General features: G+C 49.5%; 1 protein-coding gene across 2 annotated transcripts in view; it reads right to left on the bottom strand.

Annotated features, from left to right (window-relative positions):
* The window catches only part of POLR2H (RNA polymerase II subunit H), a 46,735-nt gene that overhangs the window by 17,318 nt on the left and 1,827 nt on the right, over positions 1–27,590 (bottom strand). Inside the window, exon 3 of one of the 2 annotated variants that reach the window (XM_029615928.1) lies at positions 1,971–2,028. In XM_029615928.1, the coding sequence (XP_029471788.1) occupies positions 1,971–2,028 (58 nt within the window). Of the gene's footprint in view, positions 1–1,970; positions 2,029–6,914; positions 7,009–27,590 lie in introns of both variants that reach the window. The other variant, XM_029615927.1, reaches the window with a different exon arrangement.

Genomic DNA, 27,590 nt, shown 5'->3' on the forward strand with positions numbered 1-27,590 from the left:
TAGCTGCTCCTTTCAGTTTTTTTCTAAAAAATTTTCTCATTTTATCAAAGTTTCTCTTTTGAAAGTTTAGCACGAGAGCCTTGGATTTGCACACTGTTCCTCTTCCAGTCATTAAATCAAATTTGATCATATGATCACTATTGCCAAGCGGCACCACCACTGTTACCTCTCTCACCAAGTCCTGTGCTCCACTGAGAATTAGATCTAAAATTGTTCCCTCTCTCGTCGGTTCCTGAACCAATTGCTCCATAAAGCTATCATTTATTCCATCCAGGAACGTTATCTCTCTAGCGTGACCCGATGATACATTTACCCAGTCAATATTGGGGTAATTGAAGTCTCCCATTATTACCGCACTACCAATTTGGTTAGCTTCCCTAATTTCTCTTAGCATTTCACTGTCCGTCTCACCATCTTGACCAGGTGGACGGTAGTATACCCCTATCACTATAGGTTTCCCTGACACACAAGGGATTTCTACCCATAAAGATTCAATTTTGTATTTAGTCTCATGCAGGAGGTTTATCCTGTTGGACTCTTATGCCATCCCAGACATAAAGCGCCACACCTCCTCCCGAGTGCTCCTCTTTGTCATAGCGATATAATTTGTACCCTGGTATAGCACTGTCCCATTGGTTATCCTCCTTCCACCATGTCTCTGAGATGCCAATTAAGTCTATATCATCATTCTCTGCTATACATTCTAATTCTCCCATCTTACTTCTTAGACTTCTGGCATTAGCATACAAACGTTACAAAGTTTGTTTTTTGTTTGTATTTTCATTCTGCTTTTTAATTGATAGGGATAAGTTAGAATTTTTTAGCTCAGGTGAGTTTTTAGTTACAGGCACTTGGACTACTTTTCTAATTATTGGAACCTCACTGTCGGGATGCCCTAATTCTAATGCATCATTAGTATCCTTTAAAGATACCTCTCTCCGAACCATGCGCTGCTGAGCGACTGTCGACTTTCCCCTTTGTTCTAGTTTAAAAGCTGCTCTCTCTCCTTTTTAAAGGTTAGTGCCAGCAGTCTGGTTCCACCCTGGTTAAGGTGGAGCCCATCCCTTCGGAAGAGACTCCCCCTTCCCCAAAAGGTTCCCCAGTTCCTAACAAAACTGAATCCCTCTTCCTTGCACCATCGTCTCATCCACGCATTAAGACTCCGAAGCTCTGCCTGCCTCTGGTGACCTGCGCGTGGAACAGGGAGCATTTCAGAGAATGCTACCCTGGATGTTCTGGATTTCAGCTTTCTACCTAAGAGCCTAAATTTGGCTTCCAGAACCTCCCTCCCACATTTTCCTATGTCGTTGGTGCCCACATGTACCACGACAGCCGGCTCCTCCCCAGCACTGTCTAAAATCCTTTCTAGGTGATGCGTGAGGTCCGCCACCTTCGCACCAGGTAGGCAAGTTACCAGGCGATCCTCACGCCCACCAGCCACCCAGCTATCTACATTCCTAATAATCAAATCACCAACTATGATTTGAGAGGACTGGGGCTGCCCCGGAGACCGGCACCCATGGACGCGGCCAGGGCAGGTGAGCGGGGGCTGGGGGAAAGTTTGCCGCCTACTCTTACCCCTGCCTCGAACGCAGGGGTAAGGGAAGGCAGCAGGGGTAAGTGAAGACGCCTACCCTTACCCCTGCCTCTAACGCAGGGGTAAGGGAAGGCAGTAAGTTAGCAGGTTAAAGACGCAGCTAAACTGCAGGTTAAAAAGGCGATAGTCGGGGCGCGCGTTACTGAATGGGAGGGTATAGCTAAACCGATCGTTTACATCTCATATACATGCCGCGGGCGGAAAGGGTTACCCGTTGAGTTAAAGAGGCGGTAAGGATGGGTTAAAGGGGATAGTGAATCGCAGGTTGAGCTAACGCGGGTTAGAAGCAGGGTAACCGCAGCCGCACTTTACTGTATTGGCCTGCGAGTAAGATCAGCTTCAGGCTAGGAGGTAAGGAAAAATTGGTTGTTACCTGCTAATCTTCTTTCCTGGAATCCTAACAGTCTGCTCAAATGTATGGTTTTTCTCCCCTACCAGGAGATAAAGAACAAAAGCTTCACTGTACATTTAGTACTTAAGTTACTGTAATACCTGCAATCTCTCAGTAAATCTGTAGCAAAGCAAGAATAACCCCTCCTTTCTACAAGGAGGTGAATTATAAGAATCAGAAATGCCTGAAAAGCTAAACTTAAAACCCCTCCTTCTTAGAGGGTCAAACAGCGGAGAGAAAACTGAACCCATGCTAATAATATATATATATATATATACACATACACACACATATATACATTAACATACATACATACACATAGAAGAGTTGGACTCTGGCCTGGTCTGTTAGGACTCCAGGAAAGAAAATTAGTAGGAAAGAACCAAAGTTTTCCTTCCTGATCATCCAACAAACCAGTCCAGATGGTTGGGATGTACCCAAGCCCAATTACACTGAGTAGAAGACCCGCTCGCAGAAACCCCTTCCACTGTAAAGTGAAGGAAAGGATCCCTACAAGACAGCACTTACAATTCAGAAATGCCCCTTGCTGAAAAGATTGCTATCAAAAACGCCAACTTCAGAGTAAGATCCTTAATAGGAGCCCTTCACAAAGGCTCAGGAAGCGGCTGTACACAGCTTTCAAGACCAAACAGAGGAAGCAAATGCTTTACTCCCTTCAGAAACTGTACTACATCAAAATATGAAATTATAGATGAACTATACACCTTCCCCCAGAAATTAGCCATTGCCACTACCTGTACCTTAAGGAGTTCAAAGCTAGCCCTTCTATAAAAAGGACAGAACAGATACCAAACACTCTACAGACAAATATACACCAATGAAGTTGACCTCTGGGCTTGCAACAAACCAGAATAACCTCCTCCAAATATTTCAGCCTTCTCTGTTCTAGAGACAGGCTGCAAGACAGAAGTGATTCACCTGTTCCAAGCAAACTGGATCCTGCCACAGGAGCCCGAGGACATGGCAGACTCATAATGGCCTGTCCACCAAAAGACTTAACTAGATCTGCAAACCGCATATGCCTGGGCCACTTTGGAGCCACCTGAATCACTGGATCCTGATGCTTCTCTATTCGCCTGAAGACCCTTCCTATTAAGGGCCAAGGGGGAAACGAACAGAAAAACTCCTGGAGGCATGGCTGAGACAGGACGTCGACTCTTCAACCTTGGCTCGCCTGCAACTGAAGAACAGGGGTACCTTGTCATTCTGCCTCAACGCCATCAACTCCACCTATGAGCAGCCCCACCTAGACCTGATCAGAGCAAAGGCCTCCTCTGCCAGTTCCCATTCCATGGGATCCCACCTGAGCCTGCTCAAAAATTGCACCAACACATTCTTCACCCAGCTACATGAGATGCAGACAGAATCAAATTCGGCTCCACCCAGCTGGGCTCTTGGTTCTCTCCTGCCTATTTGTCTAAGAGCACTCTCACCACTCTGTTCCTTACTAGAGACTGAAGGTACAACCAGGCTTTCTTTACCAAATGATTGGTGAATTAGAAGGTCTCAGCCAAGGTCCACTGGCCCTGCACAGTTTGACCTTGATAGATCGTCCCCCCCCCCCCCACCACCACCACCCCCTGTGGCTGGCATCTGTTGTCACTTTCGCCCAACCCAGAATTTCTAACTCCAACCCCTTTGACAGATTATCCTGTGACAGCTACCACCCAGACTCAATCTGGCTCCTCCCCCCGCTGAAGGGTTAACAATGTCAAAGTTCTGTGATTGCGAACTCCTGCAATGGTCTCATATGAGCCAATGCTCAAGGAACCAGATGCAATATAGAGGCCAAGCCCAGTACCTGAAAATAATCCCAGACCCTAGGGATTGTCAACCACAAATGTCGAATCTGTCTCTGTAGCCTCAACCTTCTCTCCATGGTAAGAAACTCCTTGCCTACCCTCATCTCAAAGCAAGATCCCAGGTACTCCAAAACTCTATGCTGCTCTTGGAAAAATTGATCACCCAGTCTAACTGCTGCAAGAGACTGACGACACACTTCCTTAGACTTCACTTGTATCAAGCAATCACCCAAACATGGGAGGCATCACAATTCCTTCGCTGCACAGTGGTGCTGCTTTTACTACCATAATCTTGGAAAACAATGAGGTCAGATCAAAGGGGATTGCCGTAAGCTGGAAATATTCTCCCAACATCACAAACCTGAGGAATTTCTGATGATGTTTTTGAATAGGAATAAGCAGATAGGCCTCTGACAGTTCCAATGATGCTAGAAACTCTCCCTTCCTGACTGCAGCAATGACGGACTAGAGAGTTTCCATACAAAAGTGAGGGACCCGCAATGCCACATTCACCTTCTTGTGATCCAAAAATTGGCCAAAATGTCCCTTCTTTTTTGGGGACCACAAAATAAATGGAATAACTGCCTTGACCCTATTCCCCTTTTGGATCACTGCATTCAAAAGACAACGCTTCAGAGGGAATCTCACCACCTCCCTTTCTGCTTGTGAAGTACACAGAGAGATAATAAAGGCTTTGTGAACCAGAAAAGCAAAATTTATTTTAAAACATTTCTCTCTCTCCAACTCCAAACGATTGCAGTGGTTTACTTAGCAGTCTTTTACCACGGAAAGCACCCACTGATCCACTGTTATCTTGGTATGCTCTTTGTAAAAACGGGACAACTGACCAAAGAGTGGACCAAGGGCCCCTCAATGGGAACCTTTAGTTTCCCCAGCACCGGAATCAGTGGCATCCTGAGAATTTCTCCAATTGCCAGAAAAGAACTGCATTCTGGCCGGAAACCAAATGAGGAGCCCTTCCCGCGATAACGTCTGGCCTCCCAAAAGTTTTGCCTTCTAGGAAAGGATTCCTGGTTCCCCCTTAGGCTTATACCTAGATAACTTATGAGCCTTAGACTTGCCTAAATGTTTGACCATCTTCTACCAATACTCCCAAAAAGCAACTTGCCACGAAAGGGAAGATTGCCAAGCTAAGATTTTTATCACCTCTCCACGGTCCAGTTGTGTAGCCATAGCAAACACCTCAACTGATACAGCCAATATCATATTCCTGGCTGAGGTGTGAACTGAATTATACAATGCATCTGCAATAAAAGCCAGAATGGATGTCAGTCTCTCCTCTTCTTTCTTGGAGATAGCCTCTTCAGAATCCACCACAGGGATTTGCTGTACCCAGCACAACCAGGTCCAAGCCATGAAACTGCTACAAGCCACCCCTGAGTGCCAAAGCAGAAACCTTGATCCTCCTCTTAAGATAGATCTCCATCTTACAATCTTGGAAACCCTTAAGAGCTCTACTACCCTCAACAGGAATAGTGGTTTCTCCAAGAGCTGAAACCGGGGCAGCTTCAAGAGCTCCAGGAACAGGGTGCAACTTCGTCTTGGCTCTGCCGTCCTTCAAACCGGCCTCCAGAGCATCTTAAAAGGCCAAGGCCTTTACTTTACAATGAAAAGGAAAAGCTGAGAGGGACCCCTAAGCCCATCCAATATAGGAGCTTCACCTTCCTCTTCTGGCTCCCCAGAGCTCTCCTTAAACCCCAGCTCCACTAAAGCTGAGTAATCATGGCAGGCAATTTCTTTCATTTAAACAGTCTAGCCATCTTCAGATCATCTCCCTTTGCTACTCTAAAGGAGTAACATCCGTGTCATCATCCCCTGGGAGTTCCACTGGAATCTCTGGGACAAAATCCTCATCCAAGGCCACCGTCTACATGTCCAAATCCCCGTTGGGGTCAAGCCTCCTCTTTTTGGGATGTGACAGAAGCAGAGGCCCCCCATCGAACCAGCAGCACCTTTCTTAATTAAGAAGGCCTTGTGCATTAACAATACAAACTCAGAAGAAAAAGGTTCCACCTGATCCTCAACATTGCGCCTCTCCGAAGCACCCCCTGACTTGACCTGCACAGCCCCCAAACCTCCCCCAACCGGGATGAGAAGACTGGACCCAGTACTCGGTACCTAAAATATGGGACTGTTACTTTTGCATCTTACTGTGGTTTACCTCTGCAGCAGTTGCACATAAATTACAGAAACCCGCTGAAGAAATCACTGTCCTGCAATCCTCACCTGCAGAGCAGCGCTTCCTGCGCTGCACGGGAATAGCAAAACTGCATTCACAGCCCGGGACAAAACAACCGGCTGACTTGCTCTGATCTCTTTTCCCCCTCCATGCACAGCAAATCCTTCCCAAAATCATCCTTGGACTATGGGAATAGGGGCCAGATGATCCTGCCTCTCAGAGCTAAGGCAGATCTTGGTCGCTTACCACTCCACTGAAGCCTGGCCTTTTGCTTTTTCCCCAAAAATAATTTAAAGGGAAATCACACTCCAATAATAACTAAGGCAGCCCAAAGAAATACTTCCCTGAAGGCATCTTCTTATTCAGCAAGGGAGGCCCTGGATGTGCTCAGAGGGAGAGGAAAGAGGGCGTCAGCCCTACTGGTTATCAGAGCCTTGAGATCAGGGTCCAAATCAAAGACGGGCCACAGACTCCCTGCTCTGCCCAAAAATCAGGGTGTAACACCTCTGGGAGCAATTTCAGCATCACAATGTCCGCCCGCAGGTTAGACACCTCTGTCATCTGCTGGTAGCACAGTGACCTAAGTACCACGTGCACAGTGAAGCTTTTATTCTCTTTCTCCATCTGCTTGTAGGGGAGAACAACTCATTCTTTGGCCTGGTCTGTTGGATGATCAGAAATGTAGAGTCAAGAGAGCAGCACTATGCAGACTGCGTAATCATAGTAAAGTGTGAGAGAAATGAACAAATGCTAGTACTGCTCATCAATGTTATTCTTTGTTTTAAAATAAATTAAATTGGACATTGTTCTCTCCACATCCTCATTTTTCCCAAGGATAATAGGACATTCCTAGTAACAGTGCCTGATTGACCACACCTTCCTAGCATTAACTCTTGTAGATACCTGGATGGACGGTCATCGGTGGGATTATATTCACCATCATCCAACGTGCCGTCCTCATATAGCGTGCCAGCAATCACCAACCGAAACTTATCACCTGCAAATGGACAGGTGATCAAATTCTTATCAGGGCTCATAAAAATCATGGATTTCTATTTTGCAAAGCTTGGAGTACAACAAACTTTAAAAATTCCATCTCTCTGTGCTGCCACAGCTACTGCTGGCAAAATTAAGTCGATACTACCCGCAATTCAAACTCTCATTGGGCTCCGAATTTCACAAATAAAAGTCTCTGATCTTCATTAGCCCTAATTTAAAACAAACAGAAGCTGAGTGAGAAAATGCATTCAGGACTAAATACACATATACTGCAGCAGTGCCAGAACAGGAAGATATTCATTTTAGTATTTAATATATATGTAACACTGTTGCTCACTGAGAATTGTAGATCAGGGGCTAATACATTTGTTTTTAAATAAATAAAATCGATAAAAGATTACTTTACACTGGATAAAGGATTTTCCCGTAGATAAGCAGCTGAATTAGCCATGCTGTCTGGCTAGATCCTCTGTGCCACTAGGTGGCGGAGCTCTCTAAGATCACCGAAAGTCTTTTGGTGAGGTGTTCCTTCCTGCATACCAACCATGCCTCCTCAGTCCGTATTTTTCTGCGCAACTGAATGCAGACGGAGCTCTTCTCTCTGTGAGGAAAATTAGTTGAGGAATAAACCTGACAAGAATTTGACAAAAAAAGCTGACAGGAAAACTACTACAGGACACTTAACATGCCTCGACCAGGCTTTAAGTTTTGTGAATGTGGGAAGATTATGTCTGTGACAGACAGACAGACATCAATTTTGTTATCTTTGCCTCGGTCCTAGAAATGACCAGGCTAATTGCATGGACTGAGGATGCATGTCCCCACGGGCGCAGAGCCAAAGGGCTGCAAAGATCGCCCAATTGAGAGAGGAGGCATTGGGCTCGTATGCCCCCCTCTGAAGCTTCAGCCAGGTCGTCTCCGGGACCGAAGACGACCCCCAAAAGCCCAAGCCCATTGAAGGGCCATCTCTGCGGACCCTCCTAGTCCAAAAGGGAAGAAAAAAATCAAAAAGATTCCACGGACGCAGGGAGCGGGAGCTGCGCCGAGGACGCATTCTGCGTCGAAAGCGTCGGCGCATCGTGATGTCGATGCATCTCCGACGCACGGATGCATCGCGAAAACACAGACGCATGGATGCTCCGAAGCATCGAGTGAGCGTCAACGCACCGACGCTTCGGACCAACATCAACGCACCGGCGCACTCCTGACACTGGAAAGCCAAAGTTAACCGACGCATTGCTAATACAATCCGGCGCTGGCGACGCAACCGGTGATGAAACATAAAACACACCCCACAGGTCACAAAAGGCGAAGAAGTCCTTCACTGCTCTTAATAGTAAACTTAGAAGAAAGTCCGTCTCCTCCACAGCGATCCAGTTCTTCTTCAGAAGTTTTCGCTGGGCTATCTGCAGCCTCTCATCACCACAGAAGTTCAAGACTGCAGGATCCACTTCGCCCCAAAACCACCTACCCACCACCCATGGATGTTGGCCGCCCAAAAGGACCAGACACTGATATCCTCAGAGCGGCTATACTACCATCACATTATCAGACAAATCTGAAACCATCCACTTCAACTTCTGACACTATCACGCAGATTACTAGCATTTTGTCAAAAATTTTAGAATTGGTTGAACAACATCAACCTGTTCCTACTGAACCATAGGAGATACCCTCAACCCTCATCCCCTAAACCAGCACCAGCGCCAAAAACGCAGCCTAGGGAACAGTCGCCTCTTCCATTGGATTCCCCAAGTTCATCCTCCTCTCCAGGATCATCAACAGGGTACCCGTCCGACCCGCAAGAGTTACCACTGGAGCCAGTTTCCCCACCGGAGGATCTCATTTTACTCACAATTCCTAGAAAAAGTGGGTCACTGGTTGGGCGTGGAAACCAAAAGATACCGGACCCCACACGAGATGTTTGGAGTCCTTCGATACTCTGGCTGAACCTACAGCACTTCTTTCACACCCAGTTTTGGGATCACTGCTGGAAAAATCCTGGGACTCTCCGTTTTCCACGACACCCACCTCACGGAAAACAGACAAAGTACAGAATGCATGACTCACTTTTCTACACTAATATACAACTCCCACATGCTTCGGTGGTTGTAGAATCAGCCATGCAGAAAGCACGGAAAACTAGATTGCACTCCAATAATCCACCAGGTCGAGATAATAAGTCTCTAGACGATTTTGCGAGAAAAGCTTACAGTCAGGGGTTCTCAACGCCAAAATCCAAAACCACCAGTTTTACATGGCACAATATCTCTTCGAATGTCTGCAAACCTTAAACCTATTCTGCAGCAGGGTTCGGAAAATAACACCCCTCTACCAGAATTCCATGATATTGAGGAAGGCCTTCGCCACCTGGTATGATCCTTATATGAGGGATTTGAAACCTCTGCCAAAACGACGGCTAACGCCATTGCAGCCAGGCAACTGACATGATTGAGGGCAAGTGCCATAAGGGATGACATACATGAAAAACTTGATAACTTTCCCTGTTGACCAGACAATTTGTTGGATAATAAATTAACGGAAACTGTTGCAAAGTTAAAAGAACAAAAAGTGGCAGTGCTTTCGCTAACACAACATGATACGTCTTCCTCTAGGCGTCCTTTTGGTCCATATAAAAAACCTTATCCTAGGCGACAATATCGTCCTTACCCTACTTATAGGCCACAACAATATCAAACAACTCACCAGCAATCTTACCAGCAACCAGCTCCACGTCAGCACCCACACATTCCTCAGCCATGCCAATCTGCAGACCCTCAACAACCCAAAAACCAACAAAATTTTTAGGAATAAACCGATCACCACTACCAAATCAGAAAGTTGGAGGACGGCTGTCCCACTTTCTTTCGCAATGGAGCATCATAATATCAGACTCGTGGGTCCTCGCTATAATATGGGATGGATACTCCCTCAATTTTATATCCCTTCCATCTCTTCCACATCCAGTGGTCACCAAACACCAAGGTGTTCATCGGAAAATCCTTCTTCAAGAAGTAAACCACCTGCTTCAACAACACTGTATACGGGAGTTACCTCAAACCCAATATCAGAAAGGGTTCTATTCACAATACTTCCTCATTCCCAAAAAATTGGGAGGACTCCGGCCTATCCTGGACCTGCATTCTCTCAATATATACAGAGGGAAAAGTTAAAACTGACTTCTCTCAAATCCATTCTTCTCTTCCTACAGCCCGGGGACTGGATGTGCTCCATAGATCTAAAAGATGATATGCTAATATCATGCATCCCAATTCTTGGACTTACCTCTGTTTTCAAGCGGAAGAGAGACATTTTCAGTACAAGGTTCTCCTGTTTGGTCTCTCCTCCGCACCCAGAGTTTTCACAAAATGTCTAGAGGTAGTGGTGGCACACCTCCGTTGACAGGGGGTTCAGATATTTCCCTCTCTCGACAATTGGCTATTAGTAGCCCCCAATCCTACTCTCCTCCGGAACAGTTATTCCTGCCACAACCTCGGGCATTAGCTCTCATTACGCTAGCCCAGTGCCTATTACAACTTACGAAAACTTCAGCCCGTCAATTCTTAATCTTGCTAGGTCATACGGAAGCTTGCACCTAACATGGTCCCGCACCTAACATGGTCCCGCACATGAGACTGCACACATTCGTCGCCTTCAGTGGGGCCTCAAAACGCAATGGTCTCAATTCTTAAGTCCATTGTCAACTCCAGTGACACTAACAACCAACATGAAAATAGACCTTCGCTGGTGGTTAACCCCGCCAGCATTGACAGAGGGCTCACTGCTCAGATCCCCTCGACATCAACTAATTCTTACCACAGATGCCTCCCCCAAAGGCTGGGGAGCCCATCTTTCCAACCTACAAACTCAACGATTGTGGTCCAACCACGAACGCAATTATCACAAATTTTCTGGAATTGAGGGCTATCAAGAATGCCCTTCAAACTTTCCAACACAACCTGCTACACCGTGTCATCATGATCCATACAATCAAGTAGCAATGTTCTACATAAACAAGCAAGGAGGGTCCCATTCATGGAACCTTTGCAAAGAAACTATACAGATTCTGGACTGGGCCCACTCCAAGGGAATCTCCTTGCAAGCCACATATCTGCCCGGTATCAACAATTCCAAAGCAGACAAGTTGAGCAGAGTTTTTCACCCACACAAATGGGAACTCAAAGTATCGCCAATCGAATTTTCTCCATTTGGGGTCTTTCCCGAATTGACCTCTTTGCAACAGAACACAACAAGGTCGATCTTTTTTTGCTCAGTATACCCCAGCACACACTGATTGATACAGGATGCATTCCTCCTGGACTGGTCTCTGGGCCTCCTTTATGCGTTCCCTCCAATCCCCTGATCTCCCACACAGTACAGAGATGCATCAAGGACAGGTCGGAGCTAATTCTCATCGCTCCAGCATGGCCACGTCAACCGTGGTACAGCTACCTAGTTCAACTATCAATTTGCAAACCGATTCCTTTAGGGAATGCCCCCACCCTCCTCACCCAACAATGAGGATCAATGCTCCATCTACTTCATGCATCACTGAATCTCATTGCATGGAGATTGAAAGAGTCACGTTCCAAAATCTGAACATTTCACCTCAACTGGAAGACATTTTAATCGCATCCAGGAAACCATCAACACGACTAAACTACCAGCGCAAATGGGCGCGTTACGCATCCTGGTGTTCGTCAATGGATACAGACCCACTAACGTGTCCACCGGAACGTCTTCTAACTTACCTCCACCTACTTTACATTCAAGGACTGGCCACTGCCTCTCTTCATGTTCACCTTAGTGCAATAGCAGCTTACCAAACTCCTCTCAAGAGGAATCGACAGCCTGTCATGCTCTTATTTCCCGATTTATGAAGGGTGTACTACATCTATGACCCCTCTTAAGTAAGCCACTAGTATCATGGGATGTCAACCCAATTCTGGAACAGCTCATGTTACCACCGTTTGAACCTCTGAACACTTGTCATCCTAGATACCTATCCTGGAAGGTACTACTTTTAGTTGCCTTCACATCTGCAAGGTGAAATCAGTGAATTTCAAGCCTTGGTGCACGCCCCACCTTACCTTGAATTCTACCACGATAAGGTTACACTGTGTACGCACCCTAATTTTCTTCCAAAAGTGGTCTCCACCTTTCACTTAAACCAAACCATAAAATTACCAACTTTTCATCCCAAGCTGCAGACAAATGACAGCAAGCGGCGTCTCCATACATTGGACTGCAAACGTGCACTAGCGTACTATAAGAAACGCTCTCACTCTAATAATAGACACTCGCAACTCTTCCTCTCCTTCAATCCAAACGCACCAGGACTTCCTGTTTCCAAACAAACATCATCGCCTGGCTTTCTAACTGTATACATTTCTGCTATCAAAAACATTTGGAATCCCTATCTTCCACACCCAAAGCCCATCAAGTACATGCGATGGCTACATCTGTCGAACATCTCCACAATGTGTCTATCTCAGACATGTTTAGACAAACAAGACGGAAGGTGATGCAAAGATGGGGCGGATAATCGTAGACAAGAGCACTTCTTTATCTAATTCAACTCGATTATAAGAACTGTCCGCCTCTTATATGGTATTGAGCGATACGTTACCTCAAATACTTACGTACGCGGACACGCTTAATACTTAAGCTGGGGACTCCCAGACAGCATGGTTAATTCAGCTGCTTATCTATGGGATAAAAGCAAGTTTGCTTACTGTAAACGGTGTTTTCCGTAGATAGCAGATGAATTAGCCATGCTGACTCGCCCGCCTCCCTGGACAGTTCCGGCATTGCATATAGTCTTGCTTTGACACAGACTGAGGAGCCTTGAGGAGGCACGGGTGGTATGCAGGAAGGAACACCTCAAAGGAAAGACTTTGGGTGATCTTAGAGAGCTCCGCCACCTAGAGGAATGGAGGACGTACCCAGACAGCATGGCTAATTCATCTATCTACAGAAAACACCGTTTACGGTAAGCAAACATGCTTTTTCTTCTCATTTATCACAAGAACAGGCAGATTATTCCTTTAAAAGTGCAATTGTAGACCCAGAATGAAAACTTAGTTATGATCTGACCAGGTTATTTCCTCTCACATTGTGGTTTCATCCATATAGGACACGGAAATATTGGCATCTCAATGAGGCTCTTTTGAGAGAAGAGACAATTTCTAAACAGATGGAGCAGGAGATCCAGGAGGATATGGAGATAAATGAGAGGCAAGATAAATCCATCTATGGTATGGAACTGCTTAAAGGCAACTTTACAAGGGAAGTTGATTATGTGGGCCTCATTGGAAAAAAGAACAGAAGGAAGCCAAGGAAAGCAAGGGTACCATAGAACAATCAAAAAGGAAACATAACAGGCCCGGCGCAAAAAATATTTTAGATAAATTAGAACACGAAAGGGCTAAGTTGAAGGCTCTGAATCTTAAACATATTAATCTGCAAATACAGTAAGCAAAACAAACATTTCAAATAGGGAAATAAATCCTCACAATTCTTGGCTTTCAAACTGAGGAAGAGGCAATTCATAAGAATATAGATATAAGGCCTTCAGGTGGGGGGGGGGGGGGGGAGGAATTTAAAATATCACTATTAGCTGATGACATTCTGTTCATATTGAAGAAGCCACTAATTTTTCTTCCCATTCTAATTGCTGAACTTCAAAGGTACTAAGAATTTTCAGGATTCAAAAATGTATATGTCCAAGCCCAAGATTTTAAATAGAGTAGGTAAAACAGTTTCTTTTTCAAATGGGCTAAAGACAAAGTATTTAGAATCTATAATCACAAGATATCATCAACTGTTTCAGGAGAACTACTATAAGCTCTTGAATACACTAACAAGTGAACTTCAGGGCTGGGGCATTGGCAACATTTCATGATTAGGGAAGACTATTAAACTATTAAAATAAATGCATTGTCTGAGGAGTGGAGGGAGAAGGACTAAATGCAGGAGACAACCCTCTTTTTTTTCCTACCCAGTGAGGAAATAATAAAAGAATCGCTTCGTTTCGCAATCCGGAGGAGAGACCCAGGCTGTGGGCGGGACCCAGAAGTGACATCACCGGGAGCCACCCCGCGGGTCGATAAAAATCTGCGTTTTGCTGCATTTGAGTCAGGAGTGGAGGGAGAAGGACTAAATGCAGGAGACAACCCTCTTTTTTTCCTACCCAGTGAGGAAATAATAAAAGAATCGCTTCGTTTCGCAATCCGGAGGAGAGACCCAGGCTGTGGGCGGGACCTGGAAGTGACATCACCGGGAGACACCCCGCGGGTCGATAAAAATCTGCGTTCTACGGCGCGCAGCCGAAGCCGCGCGCCCCTGGAAGAGAAAACAGGATGGGCAGGAAACGTAAGTCCAAAAACTTTACCTCTTCACCTACATCTCCGCAGTCAAAACGAATAGGACCAATGGACTCTCACATAATTAGAGTGAGTGAGTCCATTGAAGGGGGACTAGCAGATGGGGCTACCAATTTAGGAATCCCCTCTGCCCCCAAGTCCTTACAACATCCATCCGTGAATCCTACATCGCCTGCTAACCCTGGGGATAATGCACAAGAGTCCAACAATATAGGAAACGAGACCATAGATAGGAACATTGTTCCATGTCCAAAGGTTCTCGAATTTGATACAATTGTGGAAGAAAATTTGTTGGAACCAGAGAATGTTTCAATGTTGGATTTATGGAGACTGATGATGAGCTTGGATAAAAAGGTTACAGGGACGTTGTCTAAAGTACGTATTTTTTCAGAAGAAACGAGGAAAAAATTGATGGACTTAGATGACAGAACTGAAAAAACTGAATTAGCTTTGTCAAATTTAAATCCTACAATTAAAAATATTCAAGCAACTAATGTGACTTTCATAAAAGACAATTTAATACTACATTCTAGAATGGAAACAATAGAAAATGATATGAGATCTCATAATTTACATTTATTAAATTTTCCTAAGTCTAGATTGATGTCAGAGATTGAGTTGTTTAGGAAGTACACAATGGAAATTCTCTCTTTTGAATCTCAGAGTATTCCCACTATCTCCAAAATGTATTATTTGCCTCAAAGTAAAATCACCCAGGTAGCTGAAGGAGGGGTAGATACACTAGAGAGTCCAGTTGTATCAACCTTCCTAGAGGACTCTTTGGACAACACTGAAACTCGTGCCACCTTGCTTGTTACTTTTTTGTTAAAAAAAGATAAAGATTTGTTTTTTAATAAATATTTTCAGAATAAAAACCTTAATTTTTGCGGGTAGAAGATTCAGATCTTCCCCGATGCTTCTCGTGTAACGCAAGCAAGGAGGAAACAGTTTCTATTATTAAAGCAGGCTGTTTTGGATATAGGAGCAAAGGATGCTACCTGAACCCTAAGGGAGTTGAAAGCCAAACCCTTAGCCAACCCCTGTTGAAGGAAATCCAACACCTGGGGAATCTTTGTCGACAAAGGATCCAAGGAGCACTGGCGGCACCATGCCTCAAACAACTTCCAGACCCTAACAAAGGCCATAGAAGTAGACAGTCGACACGCCCAAAGAGCGGAAATGACCTGCTCTGAATATCCCCTCAATCGCAATCGTCACCTCTCAAAAGCCAAGCCATGAGAGAGAAGTGATCCTCCCGATCCGAAAATATGAGTCCCTGACAGAGTTGATGCAGATGAGCCAGCTCCAGGGGACCTTCCAGCGCTATTCGCACCAGGTTTGCGAACCATGGACAATGGAGCCACTCTGCAGCCACCAGCATTATGCTGCCTGGATGTCACAGGCCATGGGGGGGAAGGCATAGAGAAGAATGCCCATGGGCCACGGACACACTAGGACATCTAAGCCTACCGAGCCCATCTCTTGACGATGACTGAAAAAGCATTCTGTCTTCGCATTGGCCCAAGTTGCCATCAGATCCAACTGAGGCACGCCCCTCCTAGTGCAAATGAAGTTCCAAGCTTCAGGAGCTAACTCCCACTACCCCGAATTGAGCTGTTGCCTGCTGAGGAAGTCCGCCTGAACATTTTCCACTCCTGTGACATGCGACAAGGCGATTCCTTTGAGATGGCGCTCCACCCAAGCAAACAGCAGCCTTGTTTCCAGCGCCACCGTGAGACTCCATGTCCCGCCTTGCCGGTTGATGTAAGCTACCATCGTCGCGTTGTCTGAGAACACACAAACCATTCTGTTCTCGACCAGGGGCAAAAATGCTTGCAAGGCCAGTCGGACAGCCCTCATCTCGAGGCGGTTGATGGACCAGGAGCTTTCCATTGGGGCCCAAAGACCTTGAGCGGATTTGTTTAGGCAAACTGCTCCCCAGCCTGACAGTCTGGCATCTGTGGAGATAACCAACCAATTCGGCAGATCCAAATCTACTCCCTGTACCAGGTTGCTGCGTAAAAGCCACCACGGCAGACTGACTCTGGAAGTAGAGGCAACAGCTTGGAACTGTTCAGACACCAGGCTCCATCTTGATAACAGTGCACGCTGCAATAGACGCAAATGAGCGAATGCCCACAGGACCAAATCCAAGGTGGAGGCTATGGATCCCAGGACTTGTAAGTGATGCCAAACCTCTGAAGGAGGGCTTTAACCTGATCTTGCAACTTCATTACACGGTCCGATGCCAGGGAAACCTTGCCTTGGAAGGTATCAAAGAGCACTCCCAAGTAAACCAGCAACTGCATGGGCTCCAAGTGACTTTTCTGGACATTTATGACCCAGCCGAGCGACCGCAAGGTGAGCATCACCCCTTGGACCGATCTTACGCAGTCCTCCTGTGACCGCTCGAATCAGCCAATCGGCCAGATACGGGTGAACTGGGACTCCCTCCTTGCACAGGAACGCCGTCAGAATTACCATGACCTTGGTGAAGGTACATGGGGCTATCGCCAGGCCAAAAGGAAGAGCTTGAAACTGGAAATATCGACCCAGAACTTTCAATCAGCGGAACCGCTGGTGATCCTGGCGAATCGGGATGTGGAGATACGCCTCAGTGAGGTCTAAGGACACGAGAAACTGCCCTTTGCGCACAGCAGCCACCACAGTCCTCAAGGTCTCCATGCGAAAATGGGGGTCTCGCAGATACCGATTCACCTTCTGCAAATCCAGAATGGGACGAAATGTGCTTTCTTTCTTGGGAACCACAAAGTACACCAAATACCATCCCTTGCCCTGTTCCATAATGGCCCAGAGATAGAGAAGCCGTTGTAGGGTCCCCTGTACTGCCTCACGCTTGGCCCATGAAGCAATGCGAGACTCCACAAAGGCCTTGTTGCGTCCGTAGGTCTCAGATGGCTTCGACCTCTGTGCCTCACCTTTTTTCCTTCTCTCTCCTCAAGCCTTGGGAAGATGGCTGCTGCCGCGTCTTCATGTCGCTCTCTCCGGTGTCCCCAGATCGGCAATGGCGACGGCGTTCGCCATGATTTTCCTGAGGGCTTCCTAGGGTGCACACGCAACAAACTGAGTTAGCAAGGATTGGATTGCCTCCGGTCTAAGCTGCTCTGCCACTTTCCAGCTGCCGCAAGAAGCTCTCTCTGTCTTTCGGGGTAATTCTTCACTAACCTGTGTACCCGCTCCTCGGGGGCCCTTCTGCTCTATTTCAAGTACCTATCTTGGGATACCAGGTATTCGCTCCTAGAGGGCCTGCTCTCCCTAATCTGGTGGCTGCCACTGAACAACTTCTGCCTGTCTGGACCTTCAACTATACAGCTTCTGCTTCAGTGAGTACTAACCCTTTCAAGTCTGTCTCATCTTCAGCGCTCCGAGTCTACATCCGGGACCTGTTCCTGCTACGCCGTGCTGCCTATCACCTACTCGCATGTGAGATTGGTCTCCTCTGCTGAGGACCCCTGGACTACTTCACTGGGTTACCTCCACTGCTGCCCGCTCCCCAGGCAATACCCTCAAGCTGTACAATAAATACAACCTCTCTGTGTCTGCATATATAGAGTCTAGCCTAGTACTGCGGTTCCTCACGGGGCTCATCCTCATGGGAGTGGCCATCACTGCAGTACCCAAGAATCCACTCCAACACCTCATAACCATAACAGGCCTCCCGCACCGGGCATGGAAACTCGAGAGCGGAACCGTCCCGGACCACTTCCAAGACCCATCTGTCCGAGGTAATCTTTTCCCACTCCGCGTAGAAGCTTGACAATCTGCCTCCGACAGCTTCTACGACGGAATGGGTACCCCTGCTTCATTGGGAGGGTTTTCCACGCCCAGCACCCTGGCCCGTGGACCTTCTGCCTGGGCGCCGACCTCCATGAAATGACTGCTGATGCCCCGAGACTGGCCTGGGCCCCAAACCTGCTGAAGACCTACCAGTGCGAAATCTGTGAGAATCCCGAAAACGAGCTTGAGAAGGAAAAACCTTCCCAGAAGGTTTCCTATCCTCCGGAAGCAGTTGCCTTTGGACTCCCCCAGTAATTTTACCAATTGGTCCAGATCCTCCCTGAAGAGAAGCTTGCCCTTAAAGGGGAGGTTACAGAGTTGAAACTTGGAAGACAAATCTGCTGACCAATTCTGCAACCAGAGGAGTCTATGAGCCATGACAGCGGACACCATACTATGCGCAGAGGTTCAAACATAGAAATGACGGCAGAAGACGACCAAAACGGTCCATCAAGCCTGCCCAGCAAACTACGCACTTTATCCATTTTTTTCCCTTTTTCTCTCTCCCACCTGTTACTATTGGCTTCCAGTACCCTCTCTCCCACCTGTTACTATTGGCTTCCAGTACCCTCCAGCCCTAATTCTCCTCCACCCAATTTAGAGAGCAACTCTGTATCTGCATCCAAGTGACATCCAGCTCAATTAGGGGTAGCAACCGCTGTAACAAGCAGGCCACCCCCTTGCCCCATACTCTTACCCACCCCTGTTTTTATTTTCTGTTTTGTTTTATTTTTTTTTTTGGAAATAGCAGCCCTCCATCCTTCCGCTCCGTGAAGGTGGAACACCAACTACTGGCCACTGGCATCCTGCTCCGTGAATGCCTCTGTGGCTACTGCCGCTCCGTGCAGTGTTTGAATGCCGCTGTGGCTACTGCCGCTCCGTGCAGGTGTTGCCTATGTCTGCGACATAGGCAACACCTGCCTCCAATCGTGTGGCTTGTAAAGGCCCCCTGCCGTCGGCACTCAGAGCTGTGGACGCCTCCTGGACCCAAAGACAGGCTCTCTGCATAAGGCTGGCACAAATCGCTGCCCTGAGACTCAGGCGGAGACTTTGAAGACTCGCTTAAGGTGTATCTCCAGCTTGCGGTCCTGTATGCCCTTCAGGGTAGCAGCCCCAGCCACAGGAATGGCAGTCTTCTTAGTCACGGAAGACACCACCGCGTCCACCTTCGGTACCTTCAGAAGATCCAAAACATATTGCGACAGGGGGTAAAGTTTTGCCATGGCTCTACTCACTTTCAAACCAGCATCCGGCAAGTCCCACTCCCGGATCACCAGCTTGCAGACCTTCTTAGGCAATGGGAAGGAAGTCGTCGGTCCCTGAATCTCATCCAGAACCGGGTTAACTCCTTCGCTGTCGGACTCGTCCTGAGAAACCTTGATCCCCAGATCCTCCAAGATCTGGGGAATGAGAGGCCAGAGTTATAAGCGCACCATGCTGGGATCATCACCCTTCGAGGGTGGGAGGTCATCTGGGTCTGGGTCGCCCTGGTTCCCATCACCCATATCATGGGTGAGTCCCAGATCCTGATCTACTCTGGAGCCCGAGGAATCCCTGAGCGGAACCGGCAACCTATCCTCACCTTGGGCCCCTGAAGGTTGCTGGAGATCTGGGGGCCCCGTGGATACTCGCTTCGGTGTAGGCTCTGCCAAAACGTCTGGCCGTGCTGCTCTCTTCAGGATCGCCTGTTTCCTAACCAGGAACACCTGTTGCAGCAGCAGCACACTCAGGACAGAACTCCCCCGAATCGGCACCCCCCCCCCCTTTCAGCAGGAGGGTCCGGTAGCCCAGGGTCATACCCAAAGATGGAAATCTGCTCCACCGGGGATAGAATAGGAGGGGCATCCTCCTCCCACAACACCCACCGCGAGCCACCCTCCCCTGCTGAGGAGGACCACGGCCCGGAGGAAAGGAGCCCTTGTCTGCCTGATGTCTCCCTCGAGGAAGTTCCCTCCTGCCCTGTGGAACAGGCAGAACAGAGGGAACTAGTGTCTAGGGCCTGCCCTGGAGTGCCACATGCACGGCAGGACCCCATTTTGGGTCGGGGGTGCCATAATCCGGACCAAGCAGCCACTCTGTCGTAAGTAAAAAAGAAAAAAATCAAGCTGGGAAATCTTTGCATGGTTGCAGAAGCTAAAAATAGCAAACTCCCTGCAGGCGCGAAAATTGCTCTGGAAAGCTGCTGGAACGACAAAATATGGCCTAGAACGCGCGCAAAGGCCTCCCCCCCCCCGCTGACCTACCCGGAGCCCTGGGCCGTCATCGAGACCTGCGGGGGTTCGAGCTCTCCACTCAGACTGGTCTGCAGATGAAACGGCCTGGCCCGTCCTCAGAACAGACTCCTCCTACCTTAAAATGGATCCGTTCTTTTTTTTTTTTTCCAAGAAATTTTAAACAGGATCTCCTGGGGCCTGAGAAAAGGAGTGAGGGGAGCCTCCTCAGTGGTCGAGGGAACCAGGAGCCCCTGGCTATCAAAGCCTCTGGACCACTGCGGGCGAGACTCAGGCAGGGGTGTCCAACCCCCCGGTCGCCCAGCTTCAACTGAGGGATGGCCCACGAAGGTGCCCAACACCTCAAGAAGCTATACAGCTAACTAGTCTAACCTAGGGAAAAACCTTCCCTAAAGGAAAATTAGTTTCTTACCTGATAATTTTCGTTCCTGTAGTACCAAGGATCAGTCCAGACACCTGGGTTGTGACTCCGCACCAGCAGATGGAGACAGAGCAAGACTTGTCGGGCACCCTCACATATAGTAAGGCGCCACCCACAGCTCGTCAGTCGTACGAATGTCAAAGCAAAACTGCAATGAAACCAAAACTAACTATACCGCCCCACACTAGGGCCGATTCAACCAAAAACCCTCAGCTGGATCAGAACTTCCAGAACCAGAGGACCAACAACAGATACTGAAAAACAATCGAAACCCACCGAGCGGACTCTTCTTAAACCGAAAACAATACTTGGGCGGGAGCCTGGACTGATCCTTGGTACTACAGGAACGAAAATTATCAGGTAAGAAACTAATTTTCCTTTCCCTGTACGTACCAGGATCAGTCCAGACACCTGGGATGTACCAGAGCTGAACTACCGAGGGAGGGAACCAGAGAGTCCCGCTCGCAGAACTCTCCCCCCGAAACCCCCTGAATCCAGGTTCTGAACATCCAGCCGATAGTGTGGAGCAAAACATATGCCACGACTTCCAAATTGCCGCCCTGCGAAAACTCCAGTGGCGACACGTGCGAAGATTCCGCCCACGAGGTGGACTGAGCTCGCACCAAGTGAGCGCGGAGGCTCACCGGAACAGGCTTACCTTGCAATAGGTACGCAGGAGAAATGGCTGCCCTCAGCCACTGAGAAACAGACACTCGAGAAGCAGCGTCGCCCTGCCTTGAGAAAACAGACACTCGCGAAGCAGCGCCGCCCTGCTTTGGACCCGAAAAACCAAATAAAAAGCTGGTCCGAAACCCGGAAGGATTCGATACCTCCAGATAACGGAGCAGAACTCTGCGGACATCAAGTTTCACCAACACCTTGGCGTCCGGATCAGCCTGCGGGCCCTCAGGAAAGCAGGCCATTCAACAGTCTGGTGCAAAGACAAGCAGACACCACCTTCGGAAGGAACGAAGGAACGGTCTTTAGAGAGACTCCAGAATCCGAGAAGCGCACAAACGGCTCTCGACAAGGTAACGCCTGTAACCTGAAACTCTCCATTGCTACGAGAACAAAACCCACCTGCAGGGTAAGGTCTGTTAGTGTCGCCCTCCTAAAGGCGACGGGCACCGAGCAGAGAGCACCAAATTAAGAGTCCAGGAAGGACAAGATGCCACAACTGAGGCCGCAAATGCGTAGCTCCACGAAGAAAACGCGCCACGTCTGGATGATGAGCCAGCGACCGACCGTGCACCTTTCCTCTGAGACAGCCAAGCGCCGCTACCTGTACTCGGAGGGCGCTGCATGCCTGAAGAAAGCGCGGATATCCGGCACGGATGGTAACCCCGGATTCACTTCACGCGATCTACACCAATCGTCAAACACCGTCCGGACCCGGACGTAGTCAAAAAAACGTAGACCGCTGCCTAGAACTCAGCAAGGTAGCTACCACCGCATCAGACTATCCCTTTGTCTTTAAACGTTTTCTCTCAAAGCCACGCCGCGAGACAGAAGTGAGCCACGTCCTCCAAAGATACCGGACCCCGCGTCCCCCCGAAAATGGAGAGGAGCCTACATTGCTAAGAACAAGAGGTCCGCGAACCATGGCCGTCGTGACCACTCCGGCACCCCTCTGACCATGACCACCTCCGCCGGATGCAATTCTATTCGACGAAGGACTTTGCCGATCAGAGGCCAGGAAGGGAACATATAGGAGAACGTCCGTGGGCCAAGGGAGTACCAGCGCATCTACCTCTTTGGCTCCTCGTTCTCACCGTCGACTGAAGAATCGGGGAGCCTTGGCATTCTGACCTGTGGCCATCAAATCCATGTGTGGCGTTCCCCACCTTTGGCAACTTAGGTGGTAAGCCATCTCCGGCAGTTCCCACTCCCCGGGTCCAACCGAGGCCAACTGAGGAAAACCGCTTGGACATTGTCCACTCCTGCGATGTGGGACGCCGCGATGTTGATCAGATTTCTTTCCGCCCAGAGCATTAGCAGCCACGCCTGCTCCGCCATCGCATGGCTCTTCGTACCGCCCTGGTGATTGATATACGCCACTGTGGACGCATTGTCCGACAACACTTTGACCGAAGTCCCCCGGAGCAAAGGGAGGAACGACTGTAGCGCCCAACGTGACCGGTCTGGTCTGCAAGCAAGTGATGGACCACTGTGACTGTGCCTTGGACCACTGTCCCTGCACCGAGCGGCCCCCGCAAGACCGCCCCCCAGCCGGATAAGCTGGCATCCGTGGCGACTACCGTCCAGGCGGGCATGAGCAGAGACACTCCGCGTGTCAAATTGTTGATTTTGAGCCACCACTGCAAACTGGACCTCGCCTGATCCGTGAGCGGGAGGGGAAGAGAAAACTCCTCGGACACCGGCCTCCAGCGGGAGAGCAATGCGGATTGCAATGGACGTAGATGAGCGCCCGCCCAAGGGACTAGCGCCCCCAATGACGCCATCGATCCCAACACCATCAGGTAATCGCACACCTGCGGAATCCGGAGGGACAGGCCGGCTCACCTGACCCTGCGGCCTGCAGACCCGCTCCATGGACAGAAACACCCTGCCTTGCGTCGTGTCGAACAGCGCTCCCAAGTAAGCCAGGGTTTGGGTGGGGACCAGCCGGCTTTTGGCGAGATAGACCACCCATCCGAGCGACTGCAAGAGCTGCAGGACTCTGTCGACTGCCTGTCGGCACTGCATTTCGGATTTGGCTCGAACCAGCCAATCGTCCAAGTAGGGGCGTGCGTTGAAGGCACGGCTGAAGTCCCGATGTGAGGTAAGCCTCCGTCAGATCCAGCGACGGGCGTGCGTTGAAGGCACGGCCGAATTCCCGATGTGAGGTAAGCCTCCGTCAGAGCCAGCGATGCCAGGAATTCCCCTGGTCGAACCGAAGCTATGACTGAGCGGACCGTCTCCATTTGGGATCGAGGGACGCGGAGTCATCTGTTGACTCCGTTGAGGTCCAGGATGGGTCAGAAAGTGCCCCCCTTCTTTGGCACTATGAAGTAAATGGGATACCGGCCCAGATGATGCTGTCCCGGAGGCACGGGAACTACCGCGCCCAGGTCTTCTAGGCGTCGCAGCGTATCCCGGACTGCCAACGCTTGATGCCTCCCTTGTAAGGGGACACCAGAACTATATCCGCCGGAACCCGAGCAAAATGTAACGCGTAACCGTGTCTTATCACGCTGAGGACCCACTGGTCCATGATTATCCTGGCCCGTTCCCCGTAAAACCGCGCCAACCTGGTTCCTACCTCCGGTGTAACCGATGGAGCCAGCTGCGGGGAAGGGGCCCTCCGCATTTCATTGGGCGGGCTTCGGACCGGTCCCTGAGGAGGAACCGCCTTGCCGTCCAAATGTCCTTCCTCGAAAAGACTGGGACCAGGACGACCGTCGAGAGGAACTAAATCTATATGGGGCCCCCGACGACCTCTGTGGCCGCGACTTCCTGGGCCCCCCCCAACGCGGGACCTATTGGAAAACGAAGTCTGGGCCCTGTATCTGTCCTCCGGCAACTAGAACGCCCGGTTTTCTCCAAGGGACTGCATCAGGTCGTCCAGTTGCTTGCCAAGTAACAACTGCCCCTTAAAAGAGAGCAAGCCTAGATGTGCCTGGGAGATCCATCCACCGCTAAATACGGAGCCACAGGAGACATTGGGCCGAAATTGCCGAGACCATGGCTCTAGCCGAAGGCCGCAGAAGGTCGTGCATCGCCTCCGCGCTGTACTCGATAACCGCCACCAAGTTGTCCGCTTGCGCCGCCTCCTCACCCGAGAGGCTCGTCTTGGCCTGAGCACCGGAGCCCAGCGCAAGCCGGCTCTCAGGGCAAATACTACCAATAGCCGCCCGGACTTTGCCTATTAGAGGCCAGTACGCCCAGAGCCGAAACTCCAAAGACTTTCTTGAGCTGAGTCTCCAGCTTTCTGTCTTGGATATCCTTGAGCGTCGAGGCCCCCGTCACCGGAATCGTCGACCGTTTAGTGACCACCAAAACCGCTGCGTCCACTCGTGGAAGACGCGGGGAATCCAGCGCGTCCTCCGGCAACGGGTACAGCTATCCACAGCTTAACTAACCTTGAAGCCCAACTCCGGGGTGGGTCCCGTCAGGCCCAACAGCACCGGGTCTATCGTGGTAAATCCTTTGTAGGCTCCATGGGTGGAGCATGCACACCCACCTACAGGAGAATAGCCGGAATAAGCTGTGCGAGCTCCTCCTTCCGGAACAAGCGCACCACCTTGGGGTCGGCACCCTCCACCGCAGGGGTGCCCTTACTGTGCCCCGCGTGGATCGTATCCACGTCCGCATGCGCACCGTCGTCCCGCGGGGCCCCTAAATCAGGGTCTACGTCCCCGGATGAAGCCAATGCAAAGTTGGTCTCCCGGGGGCCCCCGCGGCTCGAGCGCCGCTCTAAGCGGGTCCACGGGTCTCTGGGGACCCTCCCCCGCTCGCTTCTTCTGGGGATCAGACCGACCCTTTGACCGACGATCCCTTCCGTTTTGAGCATAAATCTATTTATTTATGTATCTCTTTTTTTTTTTTTTTTAAATTTACTTCAAGGCACCGCGAGGGCCGACGAAAACGAGGCCTCAGAGTTGGAGGAGGCCTCCTCCTGACTCCAAACCGCCGAAGGAGCAGCCCCCCCGCGGGGGATCCCCCCCGGGGTCCCGCTGCTGGGGAGACAACGCCGGCGGCATGCCGCCATTTTCCACCGCCCGCCGCGTGGCCTCCCTTACGGACCCTAAAATGGCCGCCGTTCCCGCGCTGAGCGGGGACAGGTCGGCCCTGCCTTCTCCTTCAGGAGCAGCGCGCGGCGGCGATCGCGGTCGAGCGCGAACCCCCCGACCGCCGGACGGCCCTTCACCGCCCGATAGAACAAGAAAAACAAAGCCCCCCGCGCGCGGCCCGAAACGCCCCTCGGCAAGCACCGCACCGGCCCGGACCGCCGCAGCCGCCAAGAGGCCAGAGAAAATCAAAAACGGCCGCGGAACGCTCCCACTGCAAAACCAAAGCCAACCTCACAGACGGCAAAAACGGCAAGAAAGAAAACAAAGTCACTTTTTTTTTTTTTTTTTTTCTCTACCTGTCCGCTGACCTTGGTCCTGAAGTGTCCGGTCCAGCGGGGGTGAGTGAACCGGGCTCCCCGGTGTCACCCCCGGCGCTGCTGCCAGAGACAGGCCGGGTCCTCAACCCTCAGCAGCGGCCTCGACCAGGGAGGGGTAGTCCCCTCAGGACCTCGCAACCCCCCTGGGAGGCTTTCAGGACAAGCGAAGCCTTTCTATAACTCTCCTTTTTTTTTTTTTTTTTTTCTTTTTAATAATCCAAACGATTAAACCAAATTAAACCAAATCCAACAACCCTGACTAGCTAAACAACTACCCAGGGATCCTCAGAGCCTGTGGGTGAACCTGCCCCATCTGCTGGAGACAGAGAAAGACTGACGAGCTGTGGGTGGCGCCTTACTATATGTGAGGGTGCCCGACAAGTCTTGCTCTGTCTCCATCTGCTGGTGCGGAGTCACAACCCAGGTGTCTGGACTGATCCTGGTACGTACAGGGAATACTTTTTTTTTTTAACTAACAGACTGCAGATTTGCATCTCTACCATCTGCTGGAGTCAGAGAAATACTGAGGGACTGCAGGTGGCACTCTCGCTATGTAGCAGTACCCAAAGTTTTTGATCTCTGACTTGATCTGCTGGTAGGAATGCACAACCCACTGTCTGGACTGATCTGGGTATGTTCAGGAAAGATAAGTTCCATTTAACTGAGGCTGATCAATATGCATATTTTCAAATCTAACCTTATGTAAAAAGTTTATTGGGGCTGCACGGAAGCAGTAGAGGGGCCTTTGTATTGGAAAAGTTGTGTAAGGAGGGTGTACCACTTTGTGGGTTTATCACAAAAATATATTGAGGCAGGCAGGGAAAGTGAAACGAAATGGAGTGGGAAAGAGAAGGGGTGGGGGTTTTAGAGAAAGACGACTGGGATGATATACGATGGAGAATGTCTAAGACTTCTATTTCCTCTCAGTTGGAGGAAAACTATTTTAAGGTATTAAACACCTGTTAAATTGAAACATATGTTCCCTGATGTATCTGACAAGCGTTGGTGAGATTGTGGTGGCTAGGGACCATGGGTTACATTTATTGGTCATGTCCAGTCAAAGATCTCTTTTGGAAAAACATAAGCAAACTGATTATGGATCTAACTCAGTTTTCCCTTGTCTGGTCTCCTACAGTTTTTCTGCTTTGCGGATGAGGTGGCAAAGGCTAGCTATAAAATGATTACTCAGATTATGCTGGCAGGAAAATGAGAGATTGCATATCACTGGAAACGGACAGATCTTCCTCCAATGCTGGTGGTATGAGAAACCATGTCACGTATTTCAAATGGAACAATTGACTGCGATACACATACCTGGGAACTTTTGAGTTTTTGTTTGCTGTTATTTAGCAGATGGATCGCGAGGGGGAGGGGCGCATCACACGGCAGCTGTCAAACCCTGAAGAGGGCGCACTGCCCCAAGAATTTCCCGCCGGCACAGTGAACAGGCCGCTGCCACGATTGAAAACCATGCGGCTCGTTCGGGAGTACAGCCAGCCCCTACTGGAGTGAATCTGCCCCGACCAGGACCACCCTGCTCCGAATGATCCTCCGAACCGCCCACTTACTGCCCAGCTGGCACCTGACGATCTCGCCGAGGATTTCAGCCTGCTAGGCCGCACAGCCCGCCACATT

Source organism: Rhinatrema bivittatum, chromosome 9 (genome assembly GCF_901001135.1).
Source record: "Rhinatrema bivittatum chromosome 9, aRhiBiv1.1, whole genome shotgun sequence".
Taxonomy (NCBI): domain Eukaryota; kingdom Metazoa; phylum Chordata; class Amphibia; order Gymnophiona; family Rhinatrematidae; genus Rhinatrema; species Rhinatrema bivittatum.